The sequence below is a fragment of the Etheostoma cragini genome, chromosome 1 (genome assembly GCF_013103735.1).
Source record: "Etheostoma cragini isolate CJK2018 chromosome 1, CSU_Ecrag_1.0, whole genome shotgun sequence".
Classification (NCBI taxonomy): Eukaryota; Metazoa; Chordata; class Actinopteri; order Perciformes; family Percidae; genus Etheostoma; species Etheostoma cragini.
The window spans coordinates 29,723,894-29,744,601 of NC_048407.1; the positions used below are offsets into that span (position 1 = coordinate 29,723,894).

Sequence of the window (20,708 nt, forward strand, 5' to 3'; positions counted from 1 at the left end):
ATAGTTTGAATAGAAACGAGTCTCATGTGTTTTTGCTTAACGTTGCCTGGCCCATTGTTTACACAGAGACGAGAGAGGCACACTGAGTCCAGCTGCTCTGGGATATTTGGGCCTCACAATCTCCAACACAACTTCATTGTAGCTCCCACTCCCCCTCCCCTGCAGCTGCAGTCTTGCACCATGCTGTGCCACTGAATGCACAGCAGGGACAGTTTGTTGTGGTGGAGATATGTGTATGAGTGTGTAACACATGTTTCATTTAAAGCCCATTCTGACTCTTTGGTTCTTTTATTAGCTTCAGTCTGAAGGTAACACTGTTGACTTATGGTGGCAGGTGAATTAAATTATCTTTTAGACTCACGTGTGCCTTTAAAAAACTGAATCAATGCTGTTCATTGAGGAATGTCATATCAAGAGAAACCAGTGGTGAGAATGCAACTGGAGAGCATGGTAGGGTCTTTTGACTTGACTCTTTAAAATGTATTTATTTTATTCTTTTTTAACATACAGTAATCTGATGCTATTCATATTTAAGTAAAAGTGACAGTGGTCAACCCTGCAGCTTTTGGTCAATTTAGAAAATAGAGCAAAATGTTGTTGTTAATACCAGACAATGTGGTGGCTAAAGTTTAATTGAAAGTACACAATTTTCACGTTTAAATTGTTATTAAATTTTTATCAATTTAATCCTGTCATATTATTTTGAGATACAAGTGTTGTATCAAGGGAAGGGTCACAAGAAAATATTAAATTTACTAGGGAGGGTTCTGCTTCTTTTTTTTAAGTAAAGGTTTCAGCGCCCTCAGCACAGTAATAATTTGTATACAGTCCTTAATGTCTTTGTGAATGTTGAGTATACCTTTAAAAAATTGTGTGTAAGAGAATTAAGTTTACGTGTTTTCTCCTCGCCTGTCTCTCACTTACACCCTCTCAGGCACCAGAACGGCGTTTCTGTCTTCTTCGATCCAGCAGCCATTTGATCCAATGCCGATAGACTCGAGACCTCTGACCGTGATGTGATTTCAGGGCCTAGACCGGAGCAACCTGAGCCGGAGGGGTTAAAGTTCCGAGCTGGTGCATAAGGGGCGTGAAAGCTGGTCAAATCGTGACAGGGCGTTCATTAATCATGGTCACAGAAAGCTCTAATAAAGGGAAGGAGGCAGATTTGATCTCCGATTTGGTTCTCTGATCCTCCACCAGGTCTGTAGTGGGCTCCAGATGTGAGGGCTGACAGTTGGAACACACACATGCACACTGGTCCATGCACACACATTGTCTTTCACACACACACAAACACACACAAGGGATTTCGTTAAATCATGTGCATGATTTTCCTTTCAAAGAGCAGAGAGGGAGGGTGTGTTTGTTTTGACATGATGTGGCTCAAATGTGGCATTAGTGTAACACTGAGGTGGAGACAGCAGCTTTCATTTTGGAAACACAGATGACAGCCAGGCCTTTGATTCTATTTACTTTACAGCCATCTATTTGTGTGTGTGTGTCTGTGTGTATATGTCTGTTTGCCTACGTCTTTGCGTGTCTGTCTGTGCGCGCATGTGTGTGTGTGTGTGTGTGTGTGTGTGTGTGTCTGTGCATAGCTGCATGCGTGCGTGCGTTCACTTGTGCTGGCATTAACTTAAAGCATCTTAACAACAACAGTCCACACAACCAGGCATTCAACACATTCAACACATGCAGGTACAGTCAAACACACACACACACACACACACACACACACACACACACACACACACACACACACACACAGACACACACACACACAGCTGCCTGTTTCTTCCACGACATTTCTTACAACTCTCAAAAACAGCCCTTTTTGTGATGCTTCTGCAACTAACCTCACATATCAGTCCTTCTTGTTTTGTTTAGTTTACTTCAGTGATTGTTTAATCCAGCAGCTAGCTGCTTTTCCTCAGAGATCCACATGGTGGCGACGTTCAAGCAGTTTTACTAGGAATCATGGTCCACGTTTCCTAGTTCACACATTCTGGCCAGGAAATCATTTGTTAAATCAAGACATCATAAAGCACTTAAATTACTGTAAACATGAAAAATTTGAGTTTTGTTCACTATTATATGTTATTTAAAAAAGAAGTAATGCTCCAAAATCAAAAATCCAATCTTGTAAAATTTGAATTTGTATTTTCATGATGCATAGGCTTGCTCAGTTGTTATATATCAACCTCAATATTAAAGCAAATACATAAAGCAATTTAAGAATGTGAAATGTGATGTATGTGTACTACAAGTCACTGACTAAATGCATGGTTGTATTGCCGTGTACAGCACAACATTGGTCACATTTGAAATGCAGTATGACATATACGCGTATGAGCACAATTGTTTTATAAATCAAAACTTCAAATCCATGAATCTGAAGCTGAGTTGTCTGATCAACGAGTTTATACACTAATGTGATTGTTTTGGATGACGTTTGGAGTAAGGTTTAAGCAGACAACAGGGGGAAACTTTCTTTTCTTTTACTTCATGTTGTTATTCTGTCTAGGATTGTGCAGTGCAGCATTCTTCTAACTGGGGGTTACAGTGCATTAACCATTTACATACATGTAACAGACTACTCAAGGATGACAGAAGAGGTTACTGACAGCCTGTGCACTCTGAAGGTATAGTACTCCACTGCTATGATTTGGGTGCTGAGTGGGGAGATGGGGTGAGACAGCCATGTGAATTAGCCTGAGGCAAGAACACTGAGGTAATATCCACAACTGCATTTCATGTCTCCATATCTGTTTTCGAATGAAGCTCACATGTGGTACTGCATACTTAAACATCTAATTTACTCCCACTTATCTTCAGGTCTCTTTGATTATGATATGTACCTTTGTGTTTTTGCTGAGTTTAATTTCAAAATGCCAAGTTGTCTCTATCATTTTGTTTCCATAGTTATACATTTTCATCTTTTCTAGTAAGGCAGTGGTTGGGAAGTAATTTTGTTTCCTATGTTGACTTTTTTCTGTGTTCCTAAGGAAACTTTTACATTTTTTAAAAACTTTTTTTCATTCTGCACTGGAAAAGCTTTGAAATGAGCATTCAGCAGGTGGCACGCCTCTGCATCCAATTTAGCATAGTGGAGAACACGATCCCTGTTCTTCAAAACAGAAAGGCCCTGCCGTCTCCTCAGATGAAAGCAGATGCAGAGTGGCAGGCAGTAAATGTCAGACCGTGGGTCTAGAAAAGGCAACCGGAGAAGCACAAGACTAAAACAGTGAGTCACGGATGTGTCCTGCTGTGCAGTGTGGAGGATGTTAGAAATCTGTAAGGCTTGAGATCATTCCCAAATCATTAGCCAGATTTAATGGTTAGCAATGATAGTTTCTACGCAACACTAAGTTCTCCATTTTATAAATCAACAACCGATTTTCCCCCAACACAAGCCATCTGCGATGCCTGCACCCTCACACACGGATACAACTTTGTCAGTATGATCCATGCACTGTGGAATTATTACTGACTTAATCTTTACTCAGATAGGTGCACAGACAGGCAGAGAAGCTGGCAAGTGTGGATTAATCATGCCGAAACACAGTCGACAGTCAGACCAACAGAGGGGTGTTCAGGGACTGTGTTTAAATTTGTTTATTAGGATTTTAAGCATCTCGCTTTTGGAGGGGGTATCAATACTGTATACCACAACCGTTGCATACTTTTTTATACTGCATGATGTGCAACATGGACATATCTGCAATAAAGCTTTATTGGAAAAATTTATAAGGAGACAATTAAAAATATAACTACAATTACAGTGTATAGTGCACACAACAGGTTGGAAACAAAAAACTAAACAAAAAAAGATAGAGCATATACAATAAATTGATCAAAATATTACAACCACTAGGTGGCCAAAAGGGCCAATAACACACACCTGGCAGAGCGCACGGCCACATACAGAGGCTTTTTCGTCGACTCATTGGCTGAGGGTTTGGTTCTGACTTGTGGCCCTTTGCTGCATGTCCTTGACCCTCTCTCTCCCCTTCCATGTCTAAGCTGTCCTGTCAAAAATGAAGGCCTAAAAAATGTCAAAAAAACTTAAAAAAAAAAAAAGTTGAAATGGACCTAAAAATCAACAGGTAATTTATTCCATTAAGCTGGTCCATCCAATAAGCTGGTCTGACTGGTGCTTACTGGACTGGACAGAGTTAGCTTTTGTTTTTCTGTCTTTATGTGGGAGAGAACATAGTGTCCATCTGTTCAGTGTCAACTTGGTTGTAGTTTAATTACTGCATGTCAGTATTGCGAAATCACAGATGAATCCCTTTATTAGTATTGGCAAATAATGGTTATAGATTGACTTTATTTTACTGCTAGCATCATTAAGTTTATACTTTGGGTGTCCACAGTTAGGTATACAAAAATGCCAATACATTCTAATACTGTGCAAACTTACAAATAAATACATTAAATAAACCAACAGTCAAATTAAACTATTTTTAACTTTGCTCAGGACCTTTTAGAGTAACCTCAAGCATATCTGAATAGAGAAAGTTCACATGAAAGGGAGAGGAAGGGCGCCATCAATGGCAAGCATGACTTGATATGATGAGTGTAATTAAGGGAGAGAATGTGTTTTCCTTTCAACGAGGCTCATGAGATATAAATTTTTCACAAATTGTGATGGTTTTCTGACTCACAATGACCCAAGCCCTGGCTTTTTGTGTGGGTGTGTGCATTGGTGTGTGCACTGTTTGGATGTGTGTGTATTTGTGTGGCAATTGTCACATTTGTTTGGTGGTCCGATGTGACATGAGATCACCCAAGGAGTTAGATGACGTCTCCTTTGGATTGCACATCCTATAAGTATTTATAGCTATCTGATGGATGTCACAGACTGTGAACAGGAAACAATAACTTAAATATTAAATTATGACGCAAACAGTTGCCACAACATGTCTGTCAGTAGCACATGATTTGAAGGTGAGCAGGGTTAAAAGTCCAGGAGAAAAAAAAACAGAGGAAAGGTATGTCTCAGGAATAGGAACAGGGATTAAAGGGACATTCTGCATTAAAACTGTATTCTTTTTGTGCTGTTCCAGTAATCAGATCATCAAGGCTAGCGTCTCTGTGGGCTTGTAGAGTTGTAGTTTATACTAATATTACAGACAATTGAGTTTCATGACTGTCATTTTATTGAGTGAAAGACTTTTAGCTGCGAAGCAGAAAATGTCCCTATATTCTTAAAAAATCACCATAATGTCTGTCATAACGTCAGAGGAGTTTAGTTAATCACCGTCTCTGGACCAGATCCAGCAGTTGTCTCTTAGACTAGGCTGTAGACTCTGAAGGTGCTTACTTAAGCCACTGCTAATGGTGGTGTCAGTGTATTTTGAATTGACGCAAGAAGGCGCAATGCCATCACTATGGCTCCTAACTACCTCTTATGCAACTAATTACCTGTACCATACACCAAAGGCTGCTGCTATCCACCAACAGTAATTTAATCTAATCATGCAGCTAAAAAAAGACGGGACATGTGCTAGTTGGCAAAATTACATGATTACTATAAGAAGTCTGAAGGTCATGCTGCAAGTTGTTTTTTGTTGGTAAAAAGGATTCAGGGAACCTTTTGCTGATAGAATTCTCTTCTGTATGATTTCCCTGGCTGTGGCTTCTCTGGTTGCCATGGTTGGGCTACAAAAAGGGGAAAAGGTTGAACTATCATAAACTCCAAATGCAGCAGCCAATAGCCATGTGCACTCAGTAGAGTGGCAGCCAACCTCTCCCTCCTTGCAACATAACTAAAATCCTTCTAGATAGATTTTCATTCAAGCAAAATATGAAAATCACAATGCAGTGGATTTCTAATGTTGCTTTAGATAAACTGAACATGTTTGCTCCTTATTTTGTTTCACAGTTATGTGAATGTGATGTGGTGTCTGTCAGCAGGATGAAAACTCTCTATGCATTGCCAAAGATTTTAATAATTTGATTGCACAAAATGACCAAATTAACGTGATCCTTTTCACAAACATGTATGTATACAATGTAATCATCTTTTTCAAAAAAGAAAATACTCAAAAACCCAATACAATCCACATCTTTGACAAAATTCCTTTTATGTAATAACAATGTATTTTAATTTATTTGAAACTGTTCCCCTTTGAAAGCAAAGACATTCATATACAGTTGAGACAATACATGTCACCAGCAGGCATCAACATGGTCAATTTACTAATACAAACACAATTTCTTCCTAGAAAGCAAAAATGTTGTATATTAATATTAAAAACACATGACATTTTCTGTCTTTGTTATACCATATATGTGACGGGTGCTGAATATTTTAATGTTGGCTAAGAGGCTTGACAAATGTCAGTTTAAGCCCTAGAATGAAGGTTTAATTAATGTGTGGCTCTAACGAGGAAGAAAAATAATAATCCTATCCCAGAGAATAATGAAATCATAATTTTATTCAAAAATATATCTACATCTGATGAATTTGGCATTGATTGACTAACTGACTGAATGGCAGATGATTTCATTTATTGTTGGTTTTTGACTGCCTTATATTGATTCTGCAAGATAGACAATTTCTGTTTCTGTTTTAAAATGACTGCAGAGAAAAGTAAGTCCATGCTAAACTCATCATGCGATCAATGCTATTCTTCATTGAGGCTTCTTTTGGATTGAGAAGACACAGCTGCAAATTGTTTTAAATAATAAAATCCAATAGCAAGGGTTCCACAGTGTATGAGTAGTATATGGCAGTCAATAATGGTTTTTGGCAATTCTGCTGCTTGGTCACAATCTATTGGCTAAAGACCTTATGTTGCACAGCAACACAGCAGACAAAATGTAAAGTGGCAATTCACTCTTGTATTTAGCTGTTTAGCATTTAGTTGAAAACAGTAAGTATACAGTAAAAACCGAACTGGGCTGTGGCATCTGTGAACCAACCAATGTTTATTGTAGCTTCAAGTGGATGAAAAGAGAACACAACTTACAAATCCTTCTGGGAACTGATCAAAGGAAAAGGTTTAGCAGGCATGCGACACTAAGTGAAGCCACTGCAATGGCCTCGTACATATTCGTGAGGATAGGTGTTTACAGTATTGTATGTGGACAAATAATGGCACAGTAATACACTACAGCAAACCCCGAGTAGCAACATATACTGTATGCTCTATAACTTTCAACACAACATTTTTAGCCTCTGGGCACAATACAAACAGAACCACAACACCAGCACAAGTTGCAAACAACCCAAACGATACAGGTAAACAGACTACAGTTGTAAGAACTGACAATGGAAATAACCACAAAGGCAATGTTGGGATGCAGAATACTGTTGATATGGTGAAAGCTGCCGCACATCCCTGCTCCATACTCATGGACCATGTAGATGTTTGTCTCTCCCTAAAATAGCTTCACCAGTTATTTCATTCATGAACATTATCTATTGATAATGATTAACATGGAGATCTAAAATCTGAAATAAAACGACTAAAAAGAAATACTTTGAAGCTTGTGCACCCTAATGGCATGTTATTCCCACTCCGCCTCTCTGCGTTCCACTCACTGGGCAGCTGATGTACAGCAGCGCAGTCCCACAGTCTGTAAATCAGTCCTACAGGACATCTGATTGGATGATGTGCCAGCGAGCTGTCTCTATTTGACCCCGACTGCACATCTCTTTCCAGTGTCCTTGTCCCGCCTCTGTTGCATCGCTGCCAATCAGCACGCGGCCCAGAATACTGCTCTTGGTGTACAGACGGCCCTGTAGATACATAGACATAACTGAATTAACAACTGTGTAAATATCCAGTTACTACAGTGACAGTGACAGTAACAAGTGGTATATAAAATTTGGCATTGAAAAAACAAATACTGGCACTGAAAATGTTGAATTGCTAAATTAAACACAAACATTAAAAAGTAATAATCTCACAATCCTATTATATTATTTCACTTTGACATTTTTTTGTATTATGATTGGGTTTTTCCATGTCAATCTACATTTTTTCTTGATGTCTGTCTATTCAGTCACAATTTTTTTTTACTCTGTCGAGATTTTTACAACCACTTGTTTTGGTGTAGGGAGGAGGGGCCTGAGGGGAGGGACAAAAGGGGCGTGGTTTGTGGGTAATTTACATAGGCTACTGGCGAGAGACAGTCCACAGGAATCCTCACAAATGTATTAAAACCACATATCTGCAATGTCTTCCTCAAGTTCACCTGGAACCTCCAAATCTCAAGTAAGTCTGTTTATCTGTGCCATTTGTTTCACATAGAAGCAGGCTGGTTTAGTGTTAACTTTTAATGTAGGCCTAAGCTGTGCTGTTTTGGCAGAGGTTAGCACTGTTCTCTTAATTTAGCACACATCAGTTAACTTGTAGCTAATTGTAGCTAAGTATCCCGCCGGGGATGTCAATCTATCTTCTATAATCTGGTATTTATAATAACTCCTTACTTAGTAATTCCTGTCCTTTAGGACGCTTGAGGCCAGTGTTATTACGAGGCTTGACTCGCTTGTGGCTCTCATTCGCTCCGTCATGGATGTATTAAGAGAACGAGTTCCGCTCTCCATACCTACTTTTAACACTGGCACAGAACCTTAACGCCCCTCCAGTCACAAGTATAGCTGCTGAGTGACAGGTTTCTAGGCAAATCACACACTCACTAACAGGCGTAACGCGTTCACTGACAAACTACATTTTTCAGTGCCAATATCTGTTGTTTCAATGCCAAATTTTAGTTTCAATACCACAGGTTACTCTCACTGTTCTAGCTCCATAATACCTCCATACCTCCATAATTCCTCTGTATAACATGTAATGTAGGCTAGACAGTGTCAGGGTGTTGCCAACGAATGTAGAACTTCCTACCTGCATGACGATAAATTCAAGGACCAATGGTAGCTGGGTGATGTCACCAGAAGGCAAGTCAAACAGGAACGGAGCGTTCCAGACGGGGTTTGCACCGCTGGCCCCTTTGGTCTCCTTGGTACCAATTATTTTCCCATCCTGACGCAGGTTGATGACAACGTAGTGGTCTATGGAGAAACAATTACACCACAGTCATGATTTTGTTTTATTTAATTCAGACTTGTTTTTATTTATTTATGTCATACAATATTTTTGATGAACTTCCAACAAGGGTAAAAAATATACAAAAGGATCAGCGAAAACATGAGTTCGAAATCTTCAAATTTTGTGGTTGTTGTGGTTGGTTTGTTGTGAATCAATGTACACATCCCTGCAGTCTTGTGTGTTGTTTTATCTGCACGCGGACCAGTCTATGCATCTACATCCTCATCCGCATCTAACCCTCTCTGAGCCCTTCTCCACTCTATGCATCATCACTTGATTTCCCTTGTAAATCCATTTTAACATGCTAATTAGATTCACTCAATTAAAAAGCGTGTCATTGTCATATACGCATCATGCTTCCGCAAACAGCATGAACAGTGTTTACATATTTCAGAACATTTTTTATCCTGAAACGCACAAAGACCAAATTACTGACCACGTAGCCCCAAACTGTCACTTTAAGTGTGTGGAAGCCAAAACATTCAAGTGGTTTTCCTCTTACAGAATCTTCTCTTTCCTCCTCTCCAAACCAGCATCATCAAAGCAGAGCTCAAAATAAGATGCAGTGAGATGTGATATACACAGGAAGGGAAATGACACCGGGCTGATCAGTTCCTAATCTGATTATACTACAAGCCAATAAAGGATCCGATCTGTCTGACTGTGGCTGAAGCAAGGGACCTTTTTTCCCAGCAGACTTTTTTGAATTGTCATAGCAGGAAAAGCACAGCTGAAATTGATAACCTTAACAATGGCTCAATTCCATTAGATTTCCCAGTAAACTATTTCAGTGAGTCAACATGCACAATACCAGTGCCTTTCCTAAGTGGAATGCAGCTATTATTAATGGTATTGAATACACCTATGCTTTTCCTACTATGACATGTGAACATGGCTGCTGTGAAAAAGGTATACAGAGCAGAATAGAGACAGAGGCTTATGAGACAGTGTACATGTCAACCAGTGTGTGTTGCAGCTTACCATTCTCAACTGAGAAAAGGTTCAAATACATTGAAGGTCTTATAATTGGAAGTCTTTTCAGACAAAATACTAAGAACTCCGTTCATAGGCCATGTCCACACGTACCAAAACAATCTTTTTCCCGTCCTTCGCTGGCATCAGTCCAAGAATATTTGCGTCCAAACGGATCCATTTGTAAATGACTCAACAAGCTACTTCATATTCCAAGCCTATATATTGTGCTGCTTCTGTTACAGAAATTCACCAAAAACAGAGAAGAAGAGGCGGAGCATGCGCATAAGCTTGCGAGCTTTATACAAACAGACAGTAGAAGAAGAAATCAAAAAACACAATAAGGAGCATATTATTTTGCACTAGTATTTTACCCAAATAGGCTCAACATTTTCTCCAGCAGGAACACAAGCTTGTAGTCCACCATTGATGTTGTTATGAGACGTCGTCGTGGGATAAGAGGTCAAAGGCTAGAGGTTGAGGGTTGTGGCGATGACATCATCAATATGTCAGTATGCAAAACGAAGCTGCAATTTTGCAACCAAAAAGCATTTCCGTGTGGAAGACTCACATGTGTAACAGTTTTACTTAACATCTGCAACTGAGAGAACTCATCCCAAACCAGTTGTTATTGTGTCTTTAGGATTCTACTTACCAAGTCATTCGTCCAAACAACATTGCTATCTTTCCCTAACCTACCTTTAGTGGTGGCAGTTGCCATTAGTTAAACCAGACCTTAACTACAGATGTGACACACGCTGTGTGGTGCAACATTATCAAGTAACACGTATGCGGGGCATTATAAGTATGTAATGCCCCGCATACGTATAAGTATGTTAACCACTACATTTTATTGTTTGGATATAAAGTAATTTCGGTCTTTACCTGCGGCCCCTGGTATCCGTGTGAGCTTTGCCAGGTTCTCAGCCTTTCGGACCAACACCTTGATGCGTTGGGCGAGCGTCTGGTACTGCAGCAGGATGAACAGCTGACCCAAAGCCCGTGGCACGCACAACGAGCTCTTCCTATGACCCAGTGTTTCCTGGGAACTCACACTCTTAGGGTGGAAGGAGAGATAAATAAAAAATGGGAGAACTTTAGCAAGAGGGGGACAATGTCTTCTTTCACTGAGCAGATGTTTCCTTCATCCAGGGATGGGAATTGAAAGGAAACAAAACCAAGGAACAAAACCAAGAGAATGTAGCACATTCAAGCTGTATAGCATTTAAAACTCCTGCTTATGAATACGTTCATAGTTCTGTCAGTGAATGAGTCGACTGAGGTGTTTCAGAATCAAGGTGTCAGTGCCCCTTCATAGGGATTTGCAGTGAATCACTGCCTGCCAAAGTAAAGGAGCAGTTTAGGAGTTTCAATTTGTATTAGTGTTTTCTTCACCAGAAGGAGATATATATATATATATATCCAAGACACCTCATGTCGTGGATTTGACCTGCCTGAGAATCTCAGCAGGGCTGAGTCTGTATCACATTTCCAATCATTTAATGTTAATCTGTTATATTGGTTATTTACAGCTGTCAGGGTTAAGCATTGTGTTGCCAAATTGACCACCCTTTCTTAATCAATACAGACATGCATGCACCATATGTAATTTCCATCTGATATCATGTCAGATCTCATTAGCTTGCATTGTTTGGGGCGCGATGAGTCACCGTCTGAGTGTTTGCCCGCCGGCAGCTTTCTGAAGCCAGGCAGCAGAGTGTGAAGGCGATTTTATTCAACAAGTGAGTTTTGGTTCACTACCTCTGTCTGTAAGTATACACTGCCAATTCGCCTCAGAGCTCGTCATCCACACTTACACTGCCTTTAAAAAGAAGAGACATTATTCTGCAAAACACACATTACCAAGCAAATCAGCTATAGCAACATTTGTTTTTCAGTGAAGTAAAGGGTTTCAACCTTTCATCAAACTGTCCAGCTGATGCTGGTCACTTCATAAGCAGCTTCCTAATGGTAAAACCTTTCAACATTAGCTTTTGGGCAAAGGTACATTCAGCTCGCTAGCCTTCAGTCCATTGAATGCTATCCCTTCACATGCTGTACACCAGAGTTGGGACGCAGCAGGGGCGGTATTACAACTCAGGATGATTCCAAGTGTTTTAGTGTGTATTCGTCAGACCTTCTTATCAACTATCAACAAAAACAAGACACTAATAAAAAAGTAAAACCTGCATCCCCACTCCAACACTGTCCTTCATTGAGCAGTAAAAACTGTGTTGCACCCTTCACCAACTAACTGCAGAGATTAAGTAATTCAGTTAAGGCTGGTTCTAAAAACCTTGCTTTAAAACCACATTGTCCTCATCTTCAAAATGTTTCATTATAAACTAAAAACAATTCCCACATAAATTGCCCTCATGTTAAAAAATATCACAAGGAAAATTCTCAGCCTCCGACAAAAAAAAAAAAAAAAAGGTTAGTGGATCTTCTTGTTGCAATGAGACTGCAAAAGACTGTTGTTATTTGGTAACTCTTTTTACTTGCGTTACATAACAGACCCTTAAAACTGATCGTATGAGTCATCCAGTGATCTCCAAACCATGGACGCCTCATAAGAGAGAGGGGGAAGTAATATAAGACTGACAAACATCTCCATGGGCTTACTATTATTTATGCAGGAATGATTGTCTAGTTTCATATTATATCAATATCTTTATCTATTTTTTTGTCTAGCTTTAAAACAAAGCCATGTATAGCTTCTGAAATACAGTAAAGTTGGCTTAAAAGATTTAGGACTTTTGAGAAAATATTTTAGGACTTGACCCCCAGAGGCCACCCCCCTTCTCAGCCCCTGTAAGGGCATCGGCTTTCAGCCAATTTGGCGTTAAAGCCTAGCTCGAAATTGTGTGGAGCCAAGGTAAATGAGTGGACCAAGAAAAAAAGGTGAACATCTAGCAGGGATAAGAGACACAAAACATAATCTCTATTACAGCTCTTGAACAAAAATTAACACCACGTAAACATTTGGCAGGCATAATCTAATGGTGCGCTGTTCTTAAAGCCTTGAACACATCACAAAAACAGTTTATGTAAAAAATATGGTAATAATATGTTATCATCATTCTCAGTTCTGTCATCGGTTCATGTATTTGTAATGTCATTCTCATTTATTAAGATGAGGTTAGTGAGCATTTGCCGAGTATGACGTAATAATGATTAAAAATAAAAAGCCTGCATGCTCAGAAAGCTAAGAACACAACAGTGCATGTGGATCATCCTGACAACCAATAGCAGCCCTGTCGTGACCAAGCATTTTGTGCTAAAATGCGCAGTCCTTAAATTGCTGCCGCGTCATGCCCCATATTCCCATGAAATGTCAAAACAAGTAATGTAATGCAGATAACTAATCATCAATACTCCGACCTGGTCCCATTACACTGATTACAACACCAGTAATTGTATACATTAAAAGATGGAGACCCTACTGCACAGCCTCCGTGCACGGCCAACTCTTTAAACAGTTATCCAGCAGTCCTCTGTTGCACATCCACACCGGTACACACACCCGACAGCAGCTGGGTGTAGGGGGGGATGAACGATACTTGGACACGAAAGGAGGTACAGAGGTAAGACCTGATTTTCACCATGACTGTAAAATGGGAGAAATGATACTGATATCCCTACCAAGCACACAACACGTCACTTAGGCAAAAACAATCAGAGTGACTGATTGAGTAATGTCCACTGAAACAACAGGACCCCCTCCTTTCTAAAGCCAGCTATTTATGCCCTCTGGCAGTGTTTCAAGTGAGCCGCCGAGGGCACGGTGTGGGCGCCCTGCCAATTTGCTACACTCTGCTTGTTTGCTCTGCAGTTTCTAACAACAATGTCACCATGACTAACAACAGTGGAAAAATGGCTAATGGGAGAGCTGATTAGACGCTGCATTCCTTCATGGATAAAACATGATATGTGCTATGTATAGGCCTGCCTACCCCTCTCTGTTTAATCAACTGAAAAAGCAGACTTTGTTAAAACAAGATTTTTGAAAGAAATTATGTTGTACATAGACTAAAAAGGAGTTGCAGCCCTTGTTAACAAGCCACAGATGTACACACATGCACAAACACAGAACCACACAAACTTTAAGATTGCGACACAATCACCTCAAAAACTCGGAGACCTGAGCCAATCAGTTCTGGATCTGACAGGACCCAAAAACATCAGCACCACGTGTTGCATCCATACCACTCTTGTTTCTGTCCGATCAGATTTTGGTACCTGTGTACAAAGCCAGGCTAGTAGTTTTCTCCTGTTTTCAGACTTCGTGCTAAACTAAGCTAATCTAAACTAACTATATGCTGGCTGTAGCTTCATATTTACCCTACAGATGTGAGAGTGGTGTTGATCTTTACATCGAACTCTCTATATTAAGGCGATTGAGTGCACTCCACATGTTGGGTGTCTAAAAAGCAAGATAAAAACACTAAATTGGAGGGAAAAGGTACTCAAAACAAGTGAAATTATCTGTCCATGCAGCAAGATGATTTCACTTGACAAGCATTCTTGATTCAAGATTATAGTGTAAAGTTAAACACTTAAAATAAGAAATTGACACGTAAAACAAGATAAATTAACTAACACTTCTAAATCTAAGTTTTTGTTTTTTGTCTTGGTTAGAACCAAATAATTTGCAGTGTAAAATGTTGAACTATTCCTTTTCAAGAGTGTATCATTCTGACCAGGAGATAGCTGGCTTTTGAGGGTTTGTTCTTTGTGTACATTTCAGTTCTGAAGAGACAACTTATATTTTTTCAATTAGGTATTTCAAAGTTGTTTGGCAACAAAACATCAGGCGTATAAATTAGATTGTAAGCAGTGCATCAATAAATGCCTGGTTGTTAAGCCTATTTGGGCTCAGGTCCAGTTGCTGATGCATACATCAAACAAATGAAATGATGAAATCCCCATATACCTTTTTCAGCTTGCTTTTACTTGGGCTGAGTTGCTCGGTGTAGGTGGTAGTGGTGTCTGGCTCCCAATCCATCTGCTCACAGGGCAGCTCCACCACCCCCAGCGCAGCCTCTCTTAAGCCTGAGAAGTCCCTGCTGTAGACAGCAAGTCTCAAGGTGCAGATGCGCAGCTCTTCCACAGAGCCCACCTGCAGCACAAAGGTCTGGCTGTTGAGATCTGGGCTGAGGCTGCGGCGCCGAGAGGCCATCTGCTGAGGGCGGGGGCAGAGGGGGGGAAGGCTGGCCCGGACAAACACCCCGGTGCGCTTTCGACTGGCCCCCGAGAGCCCCAGGATGTTGACCATCAGGGTGCCACAGGCAGAGGAGAAAAGCAAAGAGAAGTGCAGGAGAGGAGCTGACTTGGAGGAGATGGAGAGAGAGTTAGAGCCATACTGTGACAGACACGGCTCCCCCTGCTGGGTGGGAGCTCTGACAGCACCTGTAGTCAGTCGACTGCTCTCGGTGTAAAGAAAACCTTCGCCGCTCACGGTGCTGCGGCGACCCATTGCCCGGCGGGACCTGGACACCAGGTTCAGCTTGGTGAGGGAGGGAAGTGAGGCTCTGCTGTGACCTAGTGGTTTATTGGGTGAGCAGGGAACTGCCGGGGTGCTGAGGCGTCGCATTGGAAAAGAGGATCCAGGAGATTGCACCAGCTCAACTGATCGGGTAGGGCTGTGGTCAAAGGCCAAAGCAGTGTGGTCATCCTCAGAGGGAGAACAGCTGCCTTTAGATGAAGGGAATTCCAACACGTCCCCATCCAGCAGCTCGTACTGCGGCTTGACAGGCTGTGTACATGGGGACGGAGTCAATGTCACAGTCACCCGCTCAGCAGAATGAGGAGACAAGAAGACAGCCTCCTTGTCCTCTGATGAAACTCTCTTCCTCCTTCGACAGCAAAGGATGCAACCAAGAACCAGACAGTAGCAGAACACAGCCAGACCCACAGCCAGCAGGATCTGCAGATGAACTAGACAGACAGAAAACAAAGCAGTCACAGTTTAACATTGTGTCAGTGGGATTAATGAAGTGAAGACTTGAATCTGTGCGTAAACAAGAAAAAGAAAGCAACTTTGGAGAAACAAAACGGGCAAAGAGATATATATACAGTAGACAAAATTGTGACAAACTAACAAATCAAATCAGTTTAGTCCATTTGAGTGACCTGTCAGTCAAGAAGAAAATAAAAGAGAGACTTGAAGCCAAATTCATTATGAAAGATCTAGAGGACATTTGCGTCTTACAGTAACATTATCTTGTTGTGTCTGCATACTGCGTCCTAGATGAGAATGAAAAGGAAATGTCCCAGGGTTGTTATCATAATTGTAGAATCGGTATTGTCACAGTTGTTGCTTTGATCTAAAGCAGGAGCCATGCACATGCAATGCGTTGGTGTTAGTTTCCCTGATAATCAAAATTGTGAGGGAGTAAGTGTGGGTGTTTGCGTGTGTGTATGTGTATATACTCAGCATTATGAGTTTTACCAGTTAAACTATAAAATTGTCAGTATTCCCAGAAAAAAACACATGATAAGTTGTTTAAAATATTTTCCCACACATTATTACTCTACATATGTATTCTGTATGTGTGTTCTAGCAGCACTACTGTTCAAGTCACAGATTACATTATGGCTGCACCATTACATCGAATGTAATGTATAATGTAAAATATGTTATATTATTCAGATTTCCCTGAACTTAATTTAAGCACATGTAATTAAATTAAAATAAATAATTAAAAAACATGAATTATTGAATATTATTTCAAAATAAAGTGTTAATGGCATGAACACACTCTTTATAAAATCATGACAGAGCTGAGCGAGTTCCTGGGACTGAAGCCTTTAAAGACGAGCCCTGGTGTGCATTTAACAGATAATGAGGGTGTGTTAGATGACTCATGCAGCATCACACACTGGTGGTCAGTGGTGAAAACACGGCTGGAAAGCTGTGAGCTTCAACCAGTGACCATGGCAAGGAAAACTACCACTGAGAACGAAAAGCTGGGTGCCTTTGTTAATATAAAAAACAATATGCTATAAAATCCTAAATTATTAGGGAGGAATATGATTGTTTTCCCCCTCATAAATCAACCCTAAAACATAGGAGGATGTATTACACAAAAGCATAAATCCCCTCTGAATATCTGAGGGGTTGTGTCACAGTAAGTAAGAGACTTATTAGAGGTTTTGATCACACTGCATGAGGTGTAGACTTGTAAAGATGTGATCACTATCAAAGCAAAGGAGTGCTATCTGTCAGAGCAGATCCATTTCAGCCCAGGCAACGAGCCTGTGCAGGAGCAGGCAGCTCCTCAGACGCTGTGGATGTTAGAAAAAGAAGGCTGATGGGATCACTCTAAAATAGGACTCAGACTAGGGCTGGCCAAAATATAGATTTATATTGAAATTAATATGTGAGGCTAAATGTCGTCTTATATTTTGCATACCATAACATTGCAATATGATCAAGTCTTCGCTTTTCCTGATTTTAAAGACTTACAGCATAAAGTGATGTGATTTTCTGAACTTACCACTGACTGTTCTATCATTTGACTTCACCCACTCATTCCACATTATTGATTATTATTCATCTAATATCTCATTGTGTGAATATTTTGTGGAAGCACCTAGAGTAAACATTACAATATCGCCAATAAATCGATATTGATGTATTTGGTCAACAGCCTGACCTGCTCCAATTCTGCATGTGTGTGTGTGTGTATTTTGCTACTGTGCTGTGGTGTCCCGATAGACTTCACTCAATCATGCATGTACTGTAGTAATAACCGCACGCACGTGCAGAACTTGTCATTGGCAGAATGTGTTTGAAGCTTCTTTTGATCTGCGTTAGAATAATCTATTTTATTTGCCTACAGGCTCTTGGTCCTTTTTCATACAAAGTTATCTAAAGCAAACAACAGAGGCACCTCTCCACAGTGCATGCCTCAGAGTGAGTGCATTAATAAAAAGAGCCTCCTCCCCTTCGACTACAGCTCTTATTTTAACGTTCGAGGTCAATTTAACTGGACAAATTGGCAGCGTAAGATTTTTTTTCAATGAAAGATGTGCTATGGCCTGATATTTTCATTTTTTTCTTCCTTCTTAAAAAAAGATATGCGCTAAGGAAGCTACAGATTAAAACAAAACCGCCATACAAGACCAAGCAAAAGCAGTTCAAGTTAGAATTAAGAAGACTTAAGGTTTTTCTTACCTGCCAGAGTGTACTGCGACATGCTCCCATGCAGTTTGACGTGTGTGTTGAGTCGGTGTGTGAGCGGTGTTTGTGAGCGCGGCGCCAGTGCGCAGGGACCTGAAGCCTTCCAGCCAATGGCTTCGCCCGGTGACTGAGCTTTCATTTAAGTCACACTGATTGTGCGTTGGAAACAGAAAAGGTCCACTGCCTTCTTCCAAACAGTCCAGCCTACCAGCACTGCAGTCATTTTATTACACTTGTGAGACCTGTAGGATTTATGCTTTATGTCTTTAGGAGGACAAATTACAGAAATCACAAAACAGAAAGAGAAATGTAGCCAAATTGGGACACAAAAACGCATATTAGTACGAAATTCAATACTTTTCTCGTGGCATATCGTCCGAGCAGCCACGGATAGTGGAGGTAGTATCCTATTTTTAAAGAAATTGCCCAAGGTTTCTGCCTGTAAAAAGGAAGTTCTTCCTCGCAGCTGTTGCACCAAAATAACACTTGCTCTGGGGGGAGGTGGGGGGTGTGAGATTGGGGAAAATTGGTTGGGTCTTTGTAAATTAGAGAGTGTGGTCTAGACCTACTCGGTCTGTAAAGTGTCCTGAGATAGCTCCCTTTGTGAGATAGCTCCCTTTGTCCCTATAAACAAAACAAATAAAATAGAAAATTGAATTTCAACTTGCCTGACAGATTTCATGACATATAAAAATATGTTTGCAACGGCAAGCCGTTGGCTAATGATTGTGTCGTAACCAAGCAACTTGCTGTTGCATGGTCAACAAATCACCGTATTGTCAGGAGAAGCTCGCAGACAGTTTTGTTTTCTTACATTAGTTGTTTTAGTGTAATTACTAATGTTAACTAGCATTTTAGTTAGCAACGATTACCCTGTGCCTATGTTATCTCCTTACATATACCTACGCTGTCAAGATTGGGAATGACTGACGTTTCTCTTGCACAGCTTCTAGATAACTTACAACTTTCAGACAGGTTGCTCACATCACATCTGCGTCAACAAGCGAAGTTGGAGGCTGCGCAGTAATGCTCAGCCCTGAACGGGGAAGTGCTGGTCTGGGATCTGTTGTTCCATGTCTTTCACTGTCTACGGCTTGACTGGGCTGTTGGCCAGACTGACTTGCAGAGCAAATCTCAAATTTGCCAGAAGTTTGTCAGGGTTTTCCCTGCAGATGGTGAAGTGGTAAACTGAAGTCAGACTGCAGAAAGAAAATGTGGGAAAAAACCATTCCTCGTAATATTTTCAAATATTGATGCCTCACGCACATTTCTACACTCCATATCATCCACGTTATCATAAAGATTTAAGAGGGTAATTGTTCCATAAACACTTGCAAAATCCATCTCAAAGTGGCGTATGCACATTTTCAGCCCCGTTTTGCATGTACGCCACATTTATAAACAAGATCCCTGGGCTTTAAATTCACACCCGCCAACCCATCAGATGATGGTTAAAAATGTATTTTGGCAACATTATAAAGTTACTAGCCAATGTGGCTGATGAGGAATGAAACACATAACACTGCTTCTGTTTGATTTCAGGCTGCGGAAATGATGCAACAAGTCAGTGTTGCCAGATTGATCGTTTTTTTGTTCCGCCAAGCTACGCTGAAACGCAGAATATGAACGGAAGGGTGCAAAACAAACCAGAGGAGCTGAAATTTAAGTAATGTTAGCTAGGGAATCAAAAAACAACAGGTGGCTAGTAGAAAATCTGATTGACCGGTAACTTTAAAAATGTACTTGTCATGATGGCTGGTGATCAAAATTGTTAATTTAAAGCTGTGACAGTGACTACTGGACTTCCTGTACATTCATCAGGTGACCCAAAATGAATGATAATGTTGCTCTGCGTCTGTTAGCTAACATGTTCGCCATGTCATTTTTTTTTTTTTTTTACTTGTTGCGCTGACGCCAAGCGCAGTAAGTTGATGCAGCTTTAAATAACAACATAGATTTTTGTTTCAAAGGAGCACCCAGTCACCCAACTCAACACCCTGTCACACTCTTTCACCTTCAACAACAAAGATACAGTATTCCCGCTGGTCCTGGACATGCCTGACAAGCCAGGAACATTATTATATTAATTTATAAATATGGCTGCCCTCTGGCCAAGGGGGCTCTTAACAGAAGCCTTATGTCACTCCAAATTAAAGCATTATGACACCCCAGGGTCCTTTTCATTTGCATGGGTGGTCAAATATCCTCTCATGTGAATAGAATGAGCTACCAATAATCCCAATTTAGCATTATCTGTCAGTGTGTTGATAAAACCGCAAAATGTTTAACATACATTTTATTTTGTACAATTCTCGTGGAAGTTTACATTATAGATTTTCTCTAAAATTACAGATACAGTCCTAGGTGTAATTTACAGGGGTGGTGGGGGGGTTACAACTGGCCAGTGTAATCCCACAAAAGACTATTACAATTAACTATAAATAAATGAAGACACTTGCACCATAACTTGATGCAGAAAAGGCACAAAT

General features: G+C 40.5%; 1 protein-coding gene across 1 annotated transcript; it reads right to left on the reverse strand.

Moving 5' to 3' along the window:
- Positions 1 to 6,887: 6,887 nt before the first annotated feature.
- LOC117947561 (synaptotagmin-5) lies at positions 6,888 to 18,373 on the reverse strand. The gene is made up of 5 exons (XM_034876608.1): positions 18,214 to 18,373; positions 14,968 to 15,971; positions 10,920 to 11,091; positions 8,859 to 9,025; positions 6,888 to 7,750 (listed from the first exon to the last, which is right to left on the reverse strand). The coding sequence occupies exons 1-5, from the start codon at positions 18,356 to 18,358 to the stop codon at positions 7,601 to 7,603; spliced, it is 1,638 nt and encodes a 545-aa protein (XP_034732499.1). The 5' UTR covers positions 18,359 to 18,373; the 3' UTR covers positions 6,888 to 7,600.
- Between the last annotated feature and the right edge of the window lie 2,335 nt (positions 18,374 to 20,708).